The following is a 19,215-nucleotide window of genomic DNA, read 5'->3' as shown; positions in this document are numbered from 1 at the left end:
AGCATCTGGGAATTCCAAACACACCAAGCTGTAGTCAGCACAGATTCCCAGTCTATGCCATCATTCAATAAATATATACTGAGCACCTACTACTACAAGGCTTAGTTCAAGCAGTCTGAGTCTCCATATGTAACAAGAGGTTCCTGATTCCTGCAGGCTTAGAGGGGATATGCCAACACATTTCTATCATCGCTCTGTGCCATTCTGAATATGTGCAATAAAGACCACTGAGTTTACTTCCAGAGCATCCGACCAAAGGCACCAAGGGGTGCTATTTGATACAGAACTCAAAGACAGATCGCAGAGGCAGCGCAGACAAGGGAGATGTACCAGAAGGAAAATGCAAAAGCCTAGAAGCCAGAGAACACATGGCACATTTGAGGTGTAGAAAATGGGATGGGTCTATGGGAAGAGGTGGTTTGTTTAGGGGAGAGTTGTGGGGCTGTGTTTGGGGTCTGATAGACCCCGGTTCAAATCTTGCTGTGTAACTTCAAGCAGGCTGAGGTATTCTGAGCTCCGTCTCTGCATTTATAAAGAAGATAATCATATCAGCCTCAGAGGTGGTTTTGCAATGATTTAAGGTAAGGTAGTAGCACATGTCTACTGTGTAGTGGGTGCTTAATAATCGCTCCCTTCCTCGCTTGTCTTGACTCTAGGGGTAGCAGGAAGAAATCACTGAGAAACCCGAGTAGGGATCAGACACGACTACCATGTCGCATTTTCTCTCTCCCATGGCGCTTTACTTTCTGCCTGTACACAAACACATGTTCAAGCAGCTGAGAGAAGACAGATTTGTGGTTCTCTCACCTGTCAAATACAACCACAACTGACTAGTGTGTTCCTGCATCCAGACAGTGGGGTCCCCTTCCTCCATCCATGAGTCAAGGAGACTCAATCTGGGGCCCAAAAGAAGAAAAGCTGAGTGTGGAAACACAGCTCTCTCAGCCAGCTGCCCTTACCTTCATGGAGTCATACAGCCGGTCAGCAAAATACAGGGGTTTGTTCTGAATGCACTGGACTGTGGAGAGAAGAAAAGGAGTCAGGGCTGCAGCTGCTCTGGTCTCTCCTCTACCAGTGAGAGAGGATGCCCTGACCCTGGGCCACAAACCAGAAGTGACCTGATGCAACGGAAACGGGCTGCAAAATGGAACAGGCTACGGGAAATGTAGAAATCCTCTACAATACTAAGTTCCACCACAGTTTTAAACCAGGGGACTCCGAGACCTGCAGAACTCAAGTGCATATGTGAGTTTCCACAACATACCCCTCTCTTCTGTTTTCTTACTCCTCCCTGGCAACAATCTGTTACCAATTTAGGCCTTTCTTCAGTTTTATATTCTTAAATCTATACAATTAAGACTGTAAAACTATCCAAAGCATGCATAGAAGCCACACCTCCCAAACACACTTGGATTAAGAGGATGGCCATCTGTCACTTCTGCTCTGGTAGATGATGTCTACCAGGAATGGGGGCCACATTCACTTACCCAGGTTCAGGAAAGCATTTTCCAGGTCTCCTTTGACCTCTTTCCTGATGCTCTCCAACATGTCGTAAGGGCTGTAGCTCTTGTACCTATCAAATACTGAGGAAAAACAACAAAGAATTATCAGATCACAGCCACTAGTCAAAGCTGTCAGTGATCACCCACCTAGTTTTATGCACCATGATTTTTTTAAAAATTGAGGATGATCACAGCATCCTAGGATCTTAGAGGTTGCCATGGTGACCACAGCCAACACTGGTCAACTTTGTCCTGGAGCAGCCATGCCATGCACCTGTCCTGAATGGCACTGCCCAGGCCACATATTTGGACCATCTCCAATCTCCCCTGAGTGGAACCTATTCCATCCGAAAACCACGGGAAACAGTATAGAGCATGCAGCAAAGTCCACTACTTCAACAAATAATGGCGAGATAAAAGGATCATCAAACAAGAAGGAACTGCAGAATAAAGCACCAAATGCAGAAACTATTTGCAAGAGAAAAGAATCCAGAATGGGAGAGAAAGGTGAATGTACTTGGTGAGGGAAAAATGGGTGAGCCTATGAGAGTGCCAAGTAGAGAGAGAACTTCATTCTGGCAGACTCCATCCCAACATGAACATCCACCCAGCCGCCTCAGCCAGAGCCCCAAGGCACTGAGACCCCCTCAGCACAGTGCCCACCTTTCTGGAGGTGGGGCACGCTCCGCTCGGTCATGATGCTGATCCACTTGGGAACATCAGTTCCTTTCCTCTTCACTCCAGCGTCATAGAGATCCTACGAGTACAACCAACCAGGAAAATTTAACTATACAATGCAGTGTAAGGTCATAAAAAATGTCACGCAAAAAAAAAAAAAAAAAAAAAAAAAAGCGACACATTCAAAATGCCAAATGAGGAAGAATGATTATACTGCAGACGTGGGCAGAGACCTACTATTTAGGTCAAAAGTCTTAATCACAAGCAGTCTTCCTTAGGCACAGATGGATACCACATGAGACTGCAGATAGTTCGTGAGGTCTGTGCAGTACAATCTCCTTCCTTGAATAAGAAAGGAGGGACCAAGAGCTTGTATTCATATAAAGAAGGTCAAGTAAATGTTCATGAACACATCTAGCCCTCCTCCCTTTGGGCACACTTAGGGGAAGATAAGCTAGCAGATGTTTACTGGACAGCTACTGTCCAGGCTCCCATTCTCAAGCTTTTCAGAGACTCAGGGAGTGATGGAGCTGGAAAAGGAGCCCATCTCATCTCATTTTCAGTTTCTGGAAAATTTAGGGGCACAAGTAGCCCTAACAATGGCAGGAAGGACAAGAGGAAGAAAGACTTATGCAAGGGTAGATATTCATTCCGTGAACTTCCACCATCTGGGAATTGCAAAACCCAAGTCCTATTACTTTATTTAAAACCCTTCTCTACTACCTGCTAGAAGTGCTGTGTGGAATATATTGAACTGTAAAACTAATGTGAATTTAAATTAATTTTTTTCTGCAGCTTTTATGACTTACTTTGAGATAACTGTTGACCCTTTAAGTAAAGAATATAGTTCATAGCAGTCTGAATAAGCTTAACAAATAGTTCTCAGAGATTATGGAACTAGAACTGGCAATAGTCTTGTTCAGCCAGAAAAGGATAGGTCTCTGCTGGTCTCCCTTTCTGCCCACCAACAACGGAGCAGTAAGCCATCCTGTCCCTGGCTGTGTCTTCTCCAACTTCTTCTGCTTCCCACCTGCCTGCCTGATTGGTGTGCACAGCCACATTACACTCTGCAGAAACTGGCGCTTCCATACAAGCAAAGCCTGAATGAGCATATGTGAGTCAGTATTGATTCTGTAAGTAATGCCAGCATTATAAAAGAATATCTTCTAATAAGCAATGCTCTCAGACTACAGTGGGTTTAAAATACGGCCAGAAATTCTTTGACATTCCTCCCTTCCAAAGGAGGAGCCTAATCCCCTCCCACTAAGTGTGGGCTAGACTCAGTGACTCACTTTTAATGAAAAGAGTATGACAGCAGTGCAAGGTGGGACTCCTGAGATTAGGTCATAAAACACGCTGTGGCTTCCTCTTTGTGAACTGCTTGCTCTGGGGAAATCCGGCTGCCATGTTGTGAGGACACTCAAACAACCCGGTGGAGAGGTTTCTGTGGAGTGATTCTAAGGTCTCCCACCAACGGTCATGTGAGTGCACCATCCTGGAAGCAGATTCCCTTGACCCAGTCAAGCCCTCAGATGACTGCAGCCCTGCAACATTTCGTCTGCAACCTCAGAAGAGACCCTGAGCCAGAACCATTGGGCTAAGCCACTTCTCAATTCCTGACACACAGAAACTGAGAAATAATACATGTTTGTTGTTTTAAGCCACAGAGTTTGTGAGTTATTTGTTACAGAGAGTTAAATTACTGTATAGACTATCCAGACACTTACCAGAAAACAAAAACTCAAACCAAAAGCTCAGTACTTACCCGGGCATCTTGGTCAATCAGTTCATAGTCAATGACAGAGCCATCCTCTGCTCTTCTACCCTATGGGGAAAAAAAAAAAAAAAAAAAAAAGAACTTCAAATCCATTTCTTTTTGTATTCTAAAACTGAAAATGTTTTCTCCCCAGTCCATGTAAGCCATTACTTCATTTAATAGGTAAGTCTCCACCTAAGATTTTTCTTACTTTGAAACCTAGACAGGGCCGGGCGCGGTGGCTCATGCCTGTAATCCTAGCACTTTGGGAGGCCAAAGCGGGCAGATAATGAGGTCAGGAGATCGAGACCATCTTGGTTAACACAGTGTAACCCCGTCTCTACTAAATTAGCCGGGCATGGTGGCACATGCCTGTAGTCCCAGCTACTCAGGAGGTGGAGGCAGGAGAACCACTTGAACCAGGGAGGCGGGGGTTGCAGTGATCCAAGATCGTGCCACTGCACTCCAGCCCTGGTGACAGAGTGAGACTCTGTCTTAAAAAAAAAAAAAAAAGAACTGGGCGACAGAGCGAGACTCCATCTCAAAAAAAAAAAAAAAAAGGAAAAAGAAACCTAGACCAACCAAGGAGTGGTAAAATCCTTGAGCAAGGAAGGAAGTGGGGGCTGTGCCTTGCCATCAACAACCCCCTCCTTGGTACCTGGTCCTGGCCTACACACCTTATAGACATCCCTGTCCCCATCCCCCACAAAAAGCTGATGAGATTTAGTTCTTTCCCACAGAGAGCTAGCGATGCAGATGGAGGAATATGCGGACACAGATGTACAGTGGCCCGGGAACCTGAGGCACTAGGAAGACACAAAATGCAGGAGGAGGAAGAACTCTCAGAGAGCAGAGTCAGTAAAGAGTGTGAACAATGGGCCCGGGCTTAAGCAGAAACTTAATCAGAGGCAGCTAGCCAAGCGGAGAGGGAGAGCCAGCCGGTACACCAGGGATGGCACAGCACACTCCCAGGTAAGTAAGGAGCTGCCCTGTCAGAGCAGAGCTGAGCAGGAGAGAATGTGAGCAAAGATGATGCAGGGAGGGTTTAAGAGGACCTTTCACAGCAGTTAGGAGTTTAAATTTGATGCAGCAGAAATGGGGTTTGAACAGGGGAGTAAAACAGTGAAAGTGTATTTCACAGAGATCCATGGATGGTGGTACATGGGGCAGGTGGTAGCGAAGAGAAGAGAGGCAGGGAGAATGCCTTAGGAGCTGTTGCAGTAATGGAGATGTGAGTGGCCAGATGCACTATCTGTCATTTGTCATCAGGGTTCCCAGGGTCTCTCATCCCTCCCCTGGCACATAAGCACTAAGCTGCACACTGGCCAGAACTAGGGATTCACAGGGGAAGTGCCCCTTCCTCCATGTTAATGTGTTAATATTAGCAATCAGCTCCACAAAGACAACTCCACTCCAGACAAAGGACTATATGGGCAAATTCTTCCATGAAAAGTGAACGCAGGAAAAAGAAACCAGAAGGTCACTTCCCACTGGGTCCTGCATGACCACAGACAGAGGCAAAGTGACCTTCCCTAAGTCACGCGGCCAAGGTTCTGGCACATAAATCCAGGCCAGGACTTGAGAGCCGCCCACCCCTCCTCTGGCTCCCAAAGTCCACTTGTCCATGAGGTTTTGCAGGATAAGAAATCCTATTATACAAAATTGACAACTCTGCAGTGACAGTGCAAACCCACTTTCGAAAATGCAGCTGAATTTCTGATGCAGGCACAGGGGACTTAGTTAATTCACTCCAAGTATAAAATGAGGTATGTGACATGACTTGGGAGGAAGCAAGGGCAAAGAAAGAAACTGGGAAACCAACCTTTGCCAGGGCAACCATCAGCTTGCGGAAGTCACCAGATGTGTCCGAAATAATATCCTTCTCCAAATCAGTCTTGTACACTTGGAGGAAAATACATCTGGTTTTATGCTTTCTGCCTGTGTAGCCAACCACCCACCCCAATCTCCCCATTTCCCACTAAGACTCTGAAAAAAAGAACAGCTATGTCAGCCGGACATACCCATTCTTCTTAACCCCAGAGGAAGGATTCACTAGAATGATTTTCACCCTCATGAAATCAGAGCCAGAGTTATTATCCATGACAGGGGGCAGCAGGGCTAGATCAAATCAGGCATCCTCAACTTTGATCGGCAACCTCTTGTGTAGTTTAAATACTGGCTCCCAGCCCTCCTGACTGTGAATACTCGTTTTGAACATCAAAAAAATTGAAGGTCTACACACGCACACACAGAATTGTGCTTTACTGTCCACTGAGAAAATGCACAATGGCAAAAACTACTAAGAATTAAACAATGCTTTTGAATGAAATTATATTTCAATATTCAAAATAGCATCTATATTGAAATACAGTAGCTAGAGAAGAACTGTAATGTTCCTAATATTAAAAAAAAAAAAATGTGTGAGGTGATGGATACCCCAATTACCCTGACTTGGTAATTCCATATTATATATATGTACCAAACTATCCCATGTACCCCCAAAATATGTACAATTATGATATATCAACTTTAAAAAGTAAAAGAAAAGAGAAATGCAGTAGCAATGTAAAGTTGCATTGTTTATTCCACTCATAGCCTTCTATACTGCTTAGTGTGCACAGGTCCACATGGGTTTCTTGCTGTAATTCTTCAATTATCCACAGTCCAGAGTTGGCAACCTCTTGAGCAGAGACTGAACAGCACCCAGTAAATGGAATCCATATATAATACTTGCTACTTCTCCTCATCAGATTTTTAATAATAAATTTTGTTTTCTCTTCTTTCCCTCCTGTTTACCCTTCTTCTAACACAGAAGTTCTAGCGGAATGTAATAATCAAACTGCAGGCAATGAGGAGGAGAAGGAGAACAACTTGGACCATAGCCAACCTCACCTGCATGGTCAAGGTGGCAGGTGCTTCTGTACATCAATAATCCAGGCATCTTAGCCCGAACACTAGCCCCAGTGGCCATGATACAGTCACATAAATTGGGCTGAGAGGATGAATCACAGAAATCAAGCTACTCACTTTCCTTGTAGACTCTGTTAATTTCCTGCAGCTCCTGGTTGGTTCTGGAGCAGATGATCTCAATGAGAGAGTCCTCATCGGTTCCCAGCCCCTGTGAACCAGGAAACAGGAACATCAGCAGGGAAAGGGTTCCCCACCGTTAGCCTACTTCTCTGATCTCCACCAAGTAAATCGCAAACATGGGTTGGGTCTGTTAGCATCCTGCTTTCTACATTCCTACTGAAGAATCCATACTCTATCCTTTAGCACAAAGTAATGGTATTTTCTATTCCTTTAAAAAATGCTTCACCAGAGCACAAGATGGTGGAATTGGCATGTTTGAATTCAACTGTTAATACGTTTTGTTTTTTAAAGTAGTGAATAGGGGCCAAGCGCCACGGCTCATGCCTGTAATCCCAGCATTTTGGGAGGCCGAGGCGGGTGGATCACAAGGTCAGGAAATCAAGACCATCCTGACTAACACGGTGAAACCCCATCTCTACTAAAAATACAAAAAATTAGCCGGGCATGGTGGCAGGCGACTACTAAGTCTCAGCTACTCTAGGAGGCTGAGGCAGGAGAATGGCGTGAACCCGGGAGGTGGAGCTTGCAGTGAGCTGAGATCGCACCACTGCACTCCAGCCTGGGTGACAGAGTAAGACTCTATCTCAAAAAAAAAAAAAAAAAGGAGTGACTAGGAAGAGGCAGCAATAGAATATGCCAAAATGTTAAAAGTGGTAATTGCCATTTGCTGTGGGTATATACAGTAACTTTTTCTTACTATTATTTTTCACTTTCTACAATAACCACCCACTATTTAAACAGATGAGAATTTTCTTCGTTAAACAATTCTTCTTGCTAATTTAAAATAAAAGAATAGAGAAATTTTATGTTGTCACTTGCAGCCAGCATTGTTAGAGTAGTCTTTTTACCAGGCAAAGGTATAGTTAAGAAAAAATTTTTAGCTTCACCTCTTTGAAATGTAAAACTGGGTTAATGTTAAAAATTTCATTCTTGTCCTTCCATTTTTGCTTGATAATTATGCACTCTTCAGGCATTTTAGGGAAGCAAAAAGAAATAATGAAGTGCCAAATAAACCTAGACACCAACACTTTATTAAGGAGTAAGAATTTGATGGGTGATGTATTCAAATTTAATATATACACTTTTGAGCATGTCAGATAGCTTGAAAGGATTCTGAAACATGTATTTCAAAGCTGGCTTCATGATCAAAGTCAAGATTTAATAATCAGGATTCTTTAATACTTGTCTTTCCGAATATGGAAATACCACTTTGAACTAAGTAGAATTACAACTGTTTAAAATGTAAATCAATTATAAGGTGTTAATACAATAAGAAACTTACTTATCCACATGAAAAGTGTGTCAGCTATTAATTAAACTTATTAGAGGTTATATGCCCCTGAAAAAGTAGTTTGTATAATATAAGTTAAGCCTCAGGTTAATGGTTAATTTTGAATTTTATTCTTCATCTAATCTTTGAGCCAATGGCTCTTCCTTCTGAGTTTTTAATCATGATTTTTAGAGGTTCCAGCAAAGCCAAAAATTCTCCCCTTGTTAGCAGAAAGTCCATACAGCATTCTATACAAATGTTATTAAATGACTACTGAGCATCTTTGAATATTTTGAGGGGCAGTTGTTCAATCTCAAGGATGATAGAAATATCGTCTAAAAATAACACGCATTGGGAGAAATGTTATATCCTGACATTGTAGAATTGCAAGACAGGCAGAATAATATAAGATGTGTTTCCTTCCATCACTGATATACCAGTGGTAATATCTGATAATTCCAATAGTGTTTTTTATGTCTACACTCAAAGGTGACCTTGGCAATTTCCAAAGCCCGGCCCAAACTCTCCACAGACTGTCCACAATTCCTATCACAAGGGCAAAGTCTACTGTAACATATGGCAGATACTGCCACCGGTACTGCCAGAAGTCAAAACAGATTTTTTTTTTTTTAAGCATAGTTCAGTTAATGTCACTTCAAGCTTTATGGATTTTGGAAGGGTACTCAACTGTGATAGCTAATGGAAGAGCTGGCACAGGGTCAAAGCTTCAGCAGTTAAAGCACCTTCCATTGGGCCCAATTACATAGATTGTAACAGTGACTGACAGCTCAAAAAGGTCTGTTTCAAGTCACTAATACCTAGTAATAGATACCAGTAAAGCCACACGAATCACAACTAAGTAGATTCTTGACGAAAATAAGATAACCTGATCTGAAGTGTTGATGGTCAGAAGAAACCTAGGAGAGGCTGACTCATCCCTGCCTCCAAAGGTCCACAGACTCGGTTTTCAGGAGTGCTATTTTTATCAACCAGGATCATGAAATGTTGTTGACATTTTATCATTCTTAATGATGTCTTTTCTGCAGTACAGCCTACTTAGGAAACTCAGACAAGTCCACTCAAATAAACTGAGCACAGCTTGGGCTAAGCTGAAGAACTGAAGGAAGAAAGAGACTTAACAACAAATCTTACAGCAGCCCTGAGCTATCAAGTCCGGGGCTCTGGAGATGCCCAGTGTCCAAAGCAGCCTCACTCTTGTGTTCTCTGGGGAAAGGATGACAACTGAACTGTGACATTAGCTCTGGTGACAGGCTTACAGCTCAGACTGTTCATAATTCAGGAACAGCGGCATCAGAGAAAACACATTCAGACTCAGAATAAAAAATCAGACATATGGCTTCCCCCCTACAGCGCAGACTTTACCCATGTATATCAGCAGAGGGCAGTGTCGGACTGTTCAAATGCTGCAGACCCACACTACGAAAAGGGTCCAAGTGTGTTGCAGTAACATACATTTATGTGTGTACATCCATTGCATTTATATAAAACTTGATGTCGGCCAGGCACGGTGGCTCACGCCTGTAATCCCAGCACTTTGGGAGGCCAAGGTGGGCAGATCACCTGAGGTCAGGAGTTCGAGACCAGCCTCACCAACATGGAGAAATCCCGTCTCTACTAAAAATACAAAATTAGCCAGGCGTGGTGGCACATGCCAGTAATCCCAGCTACTCGGGATGCTGAGGCAAGAGAATCACTTGAACCCGGGAAGCAGAGGTTGCAGTGAGCAGAGATCGCGCCATTGCACTCCAGCCTGGGCAACAAGAGCGAAACTCCGTCTCAAAAAACAAAACAAAACAAAAAACTTGATGTTTTAGGTATGCACAAAGTTCAGGAGGTTTCCAATCTAGAATTTTTACTAAATTTAACCAAAAATTTCAGGTTCAAAAGAACTTTGCAAAAGAAAAACATAAAAGATAACGTGAGACTTCACACAGGTACAATTCAGGTACGATTCATCATCTGAAATTACCCCTTATGTGCCCTATGATGTTCTGATTCTGCCCGAATTTGAAACAAATGGTACTGACAGAATATGGGAGGAAGAAACACCCACAAAAGGATGGGCAGAATTTGCAAGCTTCACTTAACAAAAGATGAGTTTTTTTTTTCTTGCCTTCATATTACAACATAATCTTTTTAAAGAAGGAAGTGTAATCAAGGAAGTAGTTTTCCCAAATGGTATTCCAATTGCCCAGGTGCTGAGTAGTAGCAGCTGGTAACTGACTTCTCAGCATCATAAAATTTCTTTACAGTCTTAAAACAAGTAATTGAAATATTTTTGGTACAAATCCTGAGACATATAACTTCAGTTCATTTTTTTAAAATGGTTCCAAATGAGAATTCAAGAAAACTGAAAATCACCAAATTACACTCAGAAAGCTGTAATTCACAAAATTAATAGCAGATTTGACAGAGATGACATCTCACACGCATTTACCTTCATGGAAGCTTTTAGCTCAGAAGCGTCATACTGAGCAGGTGTCTTCAATAGGCCCAAAATCACCGTCTCCAGGTGGCCAGATAAGGCTGACTTCAGTGCTGATGCAAGTTCCTTCAAGAAAACAGGCAATCATGAGGAAAATATTTATTTTACTTTAAAACTGGTGAGTAAAACAAAAGTAAAAGGGATCTTTTTGTGAAGCAGGTTGTGAGTCTTTGATCACTCTAGAGTCTTGGGTCAAATGCCCTCAACTGCATTCCCTTCAACAGACCCAGATCTCAGAAACATAAACATCAGGCTTTGCTTTAACGAAATTCCTTAAAATCCAAGTTAATTTTGCCTTCTTCCCCAGTCAATAAAAGGAAACTGGAGTCGTATGTGATTCCTTAGAAAGCTGTGAGAGTGCGGGCACTTTGCAATATGCTTGAAAGTGGTAACACCCCATGGAAGGCAGGACACTTTCCGAGATCAAGGCCCTTCTAAGAAGGAGGTGTTCCAGCAGACAGCCTCCTGTGAAGCAGATCTTGTGGCCTGCTGATATACTGTAAAAGACATGGGGGCAACCATTCCAGTGGCAGCTCCTCAAAGTCTCCAGAAGGAACCAGAGGCCCCAACACAGCTGAAGTCAGGTCATGAAACTTTCCTATGCAAAACACTGTATCTAATACTGAGAAAATATCTCTTTGTCCTCACCAAACTGGGACCGTGTTTAATGGAAGCGATAGGAAACTAACACCTCCGAATTTGCCCCCTTGAATTCGCTGCTGCATATAATTTCTTAAGGCTTCCACTGTCACCATGAACACAAAAATTTAAGCCAGAGGTCTGGTCAGCACCCATGTATGTAGACAGACACCCCAACTCAATGTGGCTTTCAGCAATGCTTCCTCGGGCTAAACTTCCTACATATCACGGCTGATGACTGAAACCTCCTACTGAAATAATGTTCTTCTTTTCACTTTTTCCTTTCTCTTCTCTCTCTTATTTCTCTCCTTGCTTTCTAAGAGCACCCGTGGCACCTACAAAACTTAGCCCCTAGAGGTACTTGCAGGATACAAGAGGTGATTTGCAGCCTGCTTCAGAGACAACCATCTTGAATCATTTTTGATGTCAAAAGTGTTAGAACTGACGTGGATCTTAGAAGCCATCTGGCTCAAGCCTTTTGCCACCCATTTCCTCCTGCTTCCCAATGTCCTGGGAACACACGGCACTTAGGAGAGGACTATAAAAGCAATAGCCCCCAATTATAACACCACTCTCCCAGTTTGGAACTTTGAGGTTAGGTAACTCCAAACTTAGCCTACCCTTGACACTCCCCTCTATCCATTCTCTATTCAAACCTCAAATAGCATTTGGGCACCTACTGACTTCTTCTACTTCTATTCTAAACTCCTTATGGGCGTTCAGCTTCCTGTTTCTCACAATGTCCAGCACAGAGCTTTGCATTTAACAAAAACTAAACAAAAACTCCAGAAATGTATGATAAATAAAACATAACCATTCCCTGTAAGGAGAAGCCTTGCATCTGGCGTCTGCTAGAACATGAAAGAATCGTAAAAGCAGCTGTCTCTCCCAGCTCCGCTCCGCTCTGCTAGCTGGGCCCAGGTTCTTCAAGCTCGTCACCTGGGCAGCCGCAGCCCATATCCCTAAAGAACTCTGCAACACAAATCTTCCTTACTTCACAGACTGTCTTTATTTCACAAACAGCCGATTGCTTCACTTGAAACTATCTCAAGTAGTTTACATATCTTTTATAAAAGATACATAATTCTCCTTGGCCTAAGACTGAGAGTCAAGAATTAGAAGGATGGTGAGCTGTCCCCAGCACACAGCAAAGCCTGTGAGATCTTGGGACCTCATCGTAATTCTGGTAATATCTTCTCTCCAAGACGGTACATGGGAGCTTTGTTCTCCATATATCTAATCTAAAACCAAGATCGAGGTTTTGGGTGTGGTGGCTTATGACTGTAATCCCAGCAGTTTGGGAGACAGAGGTGAATCATTTAAGTCCACATGGCAGAAGCTGCAGTAAGCTGAATCATACCACTGCAATCAAGCCTGGGTGACAGAGCAAGACCCTGTCTCAAAAAACAAGGCCGGGCGCGGTGGCTCAAGCCTGTAATCCCAGCACTTTGGGAGGCCGAGGCGGGCGGATCACGAGGTCAGGAGATCGAGACCATCCTGGCTAACACGGTGAAACCCCATCTCTACTAAAAAATACAAAAAGCTAGCCGGGCGAGGTGGCGGGCGTCTGTAGTCCCAGCTACTCGGGAGGCTGAGGCAGGAGAATGGCGTAACCCAGGAGACGGAGCTTGCAGTGAGCAGAGATCCGGCCACTGCACTCCAGCCTGGGCGGCAGAGCGAGACTCCGTCTCAAAAAAAAAAAAAAACAAAAAGTCCAGGCTTCTATGTTTGTGTGTACACACCCAAATGTATTCCAAGACCAGACTCTGTAAGTGACAGCTGAAAGATCAATTTTTGTGCACGCTGTCCAGAGATGAGCCTTCTACTCCAATGGGAACTTGGCTCTAACCAGCTCACAGACCCTCTCGGGAAGCTGGAGAAATAAAGCACTCCCCTCTATGCCTCACTACAGAAGATTAATATACATCTAGTGAAAGAAGAATTTTAATGCACACGAGATGAAAGAAGCCAAATACTTTCCTATCTATGTCCTTTCCAACTGTTTAGAGTGTGGGGGATGGAAGTGTAGCAAGGCTTGACCTGCAACTCCCAGGACCCTGCTGGTCATGTCAATCCCAAGGGCAGAAATGTCTCTTCTAGAATCCTTCCAGCTCGCCTCCACTGTGGCTACGAGTGAAAGCCATAAGTCAGATGGGAGCTGCAGGAAGCCACACTTACTGCACTGTCCAAGAAAAAATCAAATGCTTTTAATAGCAAGAAGTTAAAAATAAAGCAGCACATCCTTAAAAATAAAATTTCCTAAAACTGACAAAATAAAGGACGAACACGCACTGGTTGTTTCTTAACCACTAGTGGACAAGCAAAGGGAAAAAGCACACAAAGACCCTCTAAATAGTAGGAGCATGGCATGTTGAAGATAGCTTTGCAGACCAAATGAACTACCAACTAAGCCCACTCATTGCAAAACGCTTAAGAATTCAAGTGTCTATTGTTTAAATGAGAGGAGCTTGTTAGGATCAATACTCAGTGGAGGCTAGCATCCTAAAATTAAATTAGAAACATCTTATCAGGAACCAGCAGAAGTCATAAAGATGAAACGGAGTTGCTACATGCAGAAAACTGAGCACAGTGCCTGGCCCAAAGTAAGCACTCAATAAATGGTGCCTGTCGCTGTCGTTCCCTATTCCTAACTTTCCATTCCCAGAAGTTCTCTCTCCAGGTAGCCTGGGTTGGAGGAGGGTACTGTCCTTATACAGGAGCTCCCAAGCACTCTAAAGCGAGCATGACCACCTGCACTCTGCCTCCTCTCAGATCAACGGTGGCATTAGATTCTCATAGAAGCGCACATGCGAGGGATCTATGTTATACACTCCTTATGAGAATCTAATGCCTGATGACCTAAAGTAGAACGGTTTCATCCCAAAACCATCCCTCCCCATCCCATCTGTGGAAAAATTGTCTTCCACGAAACTGGTCCCTGGTGCCAAAAAGGTTGGGGACAGCTGCTCTAAAGGCCACACGTGTTTGTGTGTGTGTGTGTGTGCACACTGCACACACACACACGTGCAGTGACTCTTACAAGGATTTAAAAAGAAAATCTTAAGATATCCAATGGTCCCAGAAGTCTTTGCTCCTGAGAGCCACAATTCATGAAAAGAAAAAGCAATGTCTGAGGAAATAAAAATTCAACAAGAAACGCCCTCCATCACTGGAACTGCCTGTACCTTTTTGGTCCTTCTCTGGTAGGCGAAGGCAATATCCTGTCTCTGTGCATTGCTGCGGTTGGTCAAAATGTTGACAATGGTGACCTCATCCACACCTATGGAAATACAAGTTGTTAATCGTTACTCAACCATATACTCTAGTATTTTGGGCTTACATAGAAGACGTCAAGCAGAGTTTTTCAAACTGAAGTTTACATACAGTTTTTCAAACAGAAATACCAAGACACCAAGATTTGTTCCAGCTCTTTTGTCAGCATCCTCTACCCAATGTGTACACTCTTTCCTTTTTTTCCCTGACAGCCTCAAACCTCAAGCTTACATGGACCTTTTAAATATTTGTGGTTTAAAAACTATTTTATTCACAAATTGGTTTCTGGAATCAACAGGAGGTGCGTATGTGGGGCTCTGGCAGTCAGACGGAACACAAAGATTTAGCAGGATTTTAAATGAAGGTCCCCAAATTGCCATTTAACTCGGGATTTAATAGACAGTAACTGCAAACTGAATTAATAGAGATAATTATTTATATTTATTGCAGGATTATGGCTATATAAGCTGCTAGGTATAATTTCTATAATTATAAAAACTGTCATGACAAATGAGTCAGATTTAATATGGCAGTTGTATTTTCATAGCATAATTGATTAATGCAATCATACTTATTGAAGACAAAATTGTTTTGTAAGGAAAATAAACGTTCCACTGCTTTTAATCTTCAATAGGCAATTTTAATAATCAATTTTATAACTTTATTAAAAAGAATAAGTGTTTTAATCTAAATTAAATCTAAATTGGGAGTTTTGAAGTGCCACCAAAATATTTTAGTACCTATTTTAATTGGAACATGTGTATTTACAAAGATAAGCAATGCCTTCTGGTGTCTGAAAGTTTCCAATTTTATATCAGAAATACTCCTAACATGCCATTTAACTTAAGAAAGCAGAGTTTGTAAATTCAGAATGTGAAAAGTCTCTCTCCTGACTGATTATTAACTTTGTCTAATAAAAGAAAGAGTCTTTGCCATAACCGGATAGGTAATTCTTGGGTGAGAGAGTAGAGTTGCTAAACCTACAAGGTCACTTGCAAACTACAAATGGCTTGGGCTTGGCCTGAAGAAAATCAGAGGAGTCCTGAAGAAACAGAAAGGTCAAAACTGTAATGCTTGAGACAAAAACAAACAGCAGACTGAGAGAGGAAGTACTTTCAATTCTCAAGTGTGTCAGATCAAAAAGTATAAAGTTAGAATTTCTGGGTATAAAAATAAATAACTTTTTAAAATGTATCTGCTCATTTCAAAGCAAGTCCCTATCAATATTCTGGCTATCTTAACTGTAGCATCTATAACTTTAGCTCTGATTTTTAGAGTAGCCAAGGTAAACACAGAAATCCAATTGCTGGATATGAGATTCAGCTTCAAAGATGCTTATTTCAGCACTGTACATAATATTGAAAAGTAAAGTTAGGAAAAACACCTATGTCCAATAAAAGGCTGATTAAATGTTCCTTTTTCCATATAATGGGATACTATGCAGTCATTTTAAATGATGGCATAGAAGTATTAAATAATGTGGGAAAATATCCACAATATAGGCACTGTTTAAAAAAAAAAAGGTTGCAAAGCAGTATACTCTCATTTTTGTAAAACGTGTATGCATGTATAAGAAAATATCTAGACATCTCTACATCAAAATTTTTAATAGTTATCATCTGAGTGTTGGGATTATATATAATTTTAAATTTTCTTTCTTTTGATTATCTGTACTTTCAAAGTTCACCATAATGACCATAAATGGGTTTTTTTAAACACCCAGCTAGTGGTAGGCAGTCATTGCTCTAGAATCAACTAGTGACTTCACTTCCAGAGAGTCCCCGTATACCTCTCAATACTTCAGTTAGAAGAAAACACAGTATGTATAATAATTAGGAATTACATCTATATAATTCTCTTCAGTTTCCAAACATCATAAGACAAGTTATCTTATTTAATCCTCATAACAACCAACTGGGGATAGTGACTTCTCTATTTCATAGGTGTAGGCTCTAAAGCTCAGAGTGACTGCAGCCTATCCCTGCATGTGTTGTGTGTGTAAACATTTGTTCTCCCGGGGTCCCAGCTTCTATACTGGCACAAGTAAGGGGGCTTGAACAATGACCCCCAAATTCTGCTTCCACAAAACACTAATGGATATAATTTTTTTTTTGAGACGGAGTCTCGCTCTGTCACCCAGGCTGGAGTGCAGTGGCCGGATCTCAGCTCACTGCAAGCTCCGCCTCCCGGGTTTATGCCATTCTCCCGTCTCAGCCTCCCGAGTAGCTGGGACTACAGGCACCCGCCGCCACGCCCAGCTAGTTTTTTTTTTTTTTTTTTTTTTGTATTTTTTTAGTACAGACAAGGTTTCACAGTGTTAGCCAGGATGGTCTCGATCTCCTGACCTCATGATCCACCCGTCTCGGCCTCCCAAAGTGCTGGGATTACAGGCTTGAGCCACCGCGCCCGGCCACGGATATAATTTTTAACTTATATTTTGTTTCAATTAGGAACAGGCAGAAGAGATTAATTCAAAGACTCTAAAATATCCACAAAGTGGATATAGGCCCGGGCTGCTGTGCATGCATGCCTACCCACACGCGTGTTCGCTTGTTTGTTTGCTCTCTTGCTCTGTCTCTCAAAATTCTATGGCTCTAGCTTTATATCAGGAAAACCACTTGTTTATTAATGTGTTTTGCCTTGTACTTAATTTTATTACCCACCAACTGAAAATGCTGAAGAACCAACCACAAAATACAATTCTATCCTCTAACCTCAATTCTAATACTTCCAGAAGTCAACCTAGGGGTGGCTGGCCTGAATGCACACCAAGAACACTGACCCATATAAAAGTATTCTCTCTTAAAAACAAATGCAAAGTCTGTGTTTGGGTCAGAATGTGGTTCCTGGCCTACCTGCATTAAAATCACATGAAGCATTTATTACAAACACAGTCCCTTGGGCCCTACCTGAGAACTAATAAGTAAGCTCTCTAGAACTTGGGACCCAGGAAGCAGCACTTTAACAAGCTCCCCAGTAATTCCTTATTTGAGAATCACCAACAGAAAATGATAACCACAGGTGGGAAATGGAAACGTCTTTAGAAATCTACCTATCTGAAAGACTTCTGTGTTACTTCTACCAACTGCTTTTGTGAGGTACAGGGTCAACTACAATTTTAGGGAAAGAAGTGCTTACTTTTGTCCAAACAACCCAGGTAAGAAGTAATATCTAAAGAGTTCACTCCACAAGCTGCGATGCAGTCCCGCACTCTTAGTCAACGAAACAGCTTTCTGCCTTTCTTTCCATAGCAGCTAAGTGTCCAGCCAGCAGAGAAAGAATTTAATCCAATTACTGGAAATCCCCATAAAGAGCCTGGGTGGTTAACCTGAATCTTACCTAGGAGGCAGCAACAACCATAGTCTGAAGGAATCGAAATGCGTTTTACCTAAATTATTTACCAAGCAAACGGCCAGGTGAGATGCAGTATCTAACGTGCTGGGACTTTACAAGCGAACAGCCGTAATGCATTGCACAAGTGCTAACGGCACTAACTACAAAGAAATGAAATGGAGGCTATTTCTGCAAGTAGAAGACTCCCGTTCCACTGCCCTGCCCAAGAACCTCACCTGCATCACCTATTTCTCCCATACCATTGTCTGCATGTTTCAAATTGAACTGGAAAGAGGAAAAAATCATGAAGCCAGGATCAACTGCCTAGTCAAAGCCACTTAAGCCATGTCTTATATTGTAATACCAAATGCATGCATCTGCAAATGGGATTGAACCATCTTATCTCTAGAACACTGCTGCTTCCTCTTGCCCTGCTATTGTAATTGGTGAGGCCTGTGAAAAATTGTTCAGTACAGGTTGAGGCTGCAAAGGTCATCCGGTTACTCACCATTTCTACCCAGTATGCAACTGAAGGACTCAGACGGAACCTCGAATACCTATGTCAGCCATCATCAACAATGCACAGCCAGTGCCAGGACACCAGAAAAGCTCTATTCAATAGTAATTGAATATAGTGCCAGATGCCCGGGAGATGGGGCTCTGCCTCCCTTGATTTATACTCTCTGACCTCTCGTGTTCCAGCGCTTAAGGAAGTGTTTGCTGGGCAGAAGGGCCCAGGGTCTAAAGAAACTGTGTGGGTGGGGCAAGGGCATAAAGAAGAAACAGAAAAGCTGAATAACACTTCCTTTTCCATCCTCTTCCTCCTGTGTCTGATATGAGTGATCACAAAGTCATCTAACCAAAGGCTCTCCACAAGGAAGAGTGATGTTGATAGTGTGATCCCACAGAATGCGATGAAAACATGAATTCTGTGATTCAGGCAGATTTTTTACAATTTTTTTTGAAAACTAATAGAAGTTACAGTTTTCCAACATTGGTGAGGAACCAAGACACAAACGTATTTGGCTCCTGATGGGAAACAGCAAAAGGAAGTCTTTAAGCATTTACTCCTTGAACAAAAATAGCCAGCTAATCTAATTAGCTAACTACAACAATATTTTCAACACTTGGATCATGGGCACCCCAGAGGTCAGTCACTGTTCCAAAT

General features: G+C 42.5%; 1 protein-coding gene across 1 annotated transcript in view; it reads right to left on the bottom strand.

The window, feature by feature from the left end:
* ANXA2 (annexin A2) overlaps nucleotides 1-19,215 on the bottom strand; it is a 48,808-nt gene that overhangs the window by 2,249 nt on the left and 27,344 nt on the right. Inside the window, exons 4-11 of the mRNA XM_023228561.1 lie at nucleotides 14,627-14,721; nucleotides 10,755-10,868; nucleotides 6,964-7,054; nucleotides 5,759-5,838; nucleotides 3,946-4,005; nucleotides 2,166-2,259; nucleotides 1,488-1,583; nucleotides 960-1,018 (exon numbers count right to left, since the gene is read on the bottom strand). Coding sequence (XP_023084329.1) covers nucleotides 960-1,018; nucleotides 1,488-1,583; nucleotides 2,166-2,259; nucleotides 3,946-4,005; nucleotides 5,759-5,838; nucleotides 6,964-7,054; nucleotides 10,755-10,868; nucleotides 14,627-14,721 — 689 coding nt within the window. The remainder of the gene's footprint in view (nucleotides 1-959; nucleotides 1,019-1,487; nucleotides 1,584-2,165; nucleotides 2,260-3,945; nucleotides 4,006-5,758; nucleotides 5,839-6,963; nucleotides 7,055-10,754; nucleotides 10,869-14,626; nucleotides 14,722-19,215) is intronic.

Source organism: Piliocolobus tephrosceles, chromosome 6 (genome assembly GCF_002776525.5).
Source record: "Piliocolobus tephrosceles isolate RC106 chromosome 6, ASM277652v3, whole genome shotgun sequence".
NCBI classification, from domain to species: Eukaryota; Metazoa; Chordata; class Mammalia; order Primates; family Cercopithecidae; genus Piliocolobus; species Piliocolobus tephrosceles.
The sequence above is the reverse complement of the archived record's forward strand: the minus strand, read 5'-3'. Positions and strand labels throughout refer to the sequence as shown.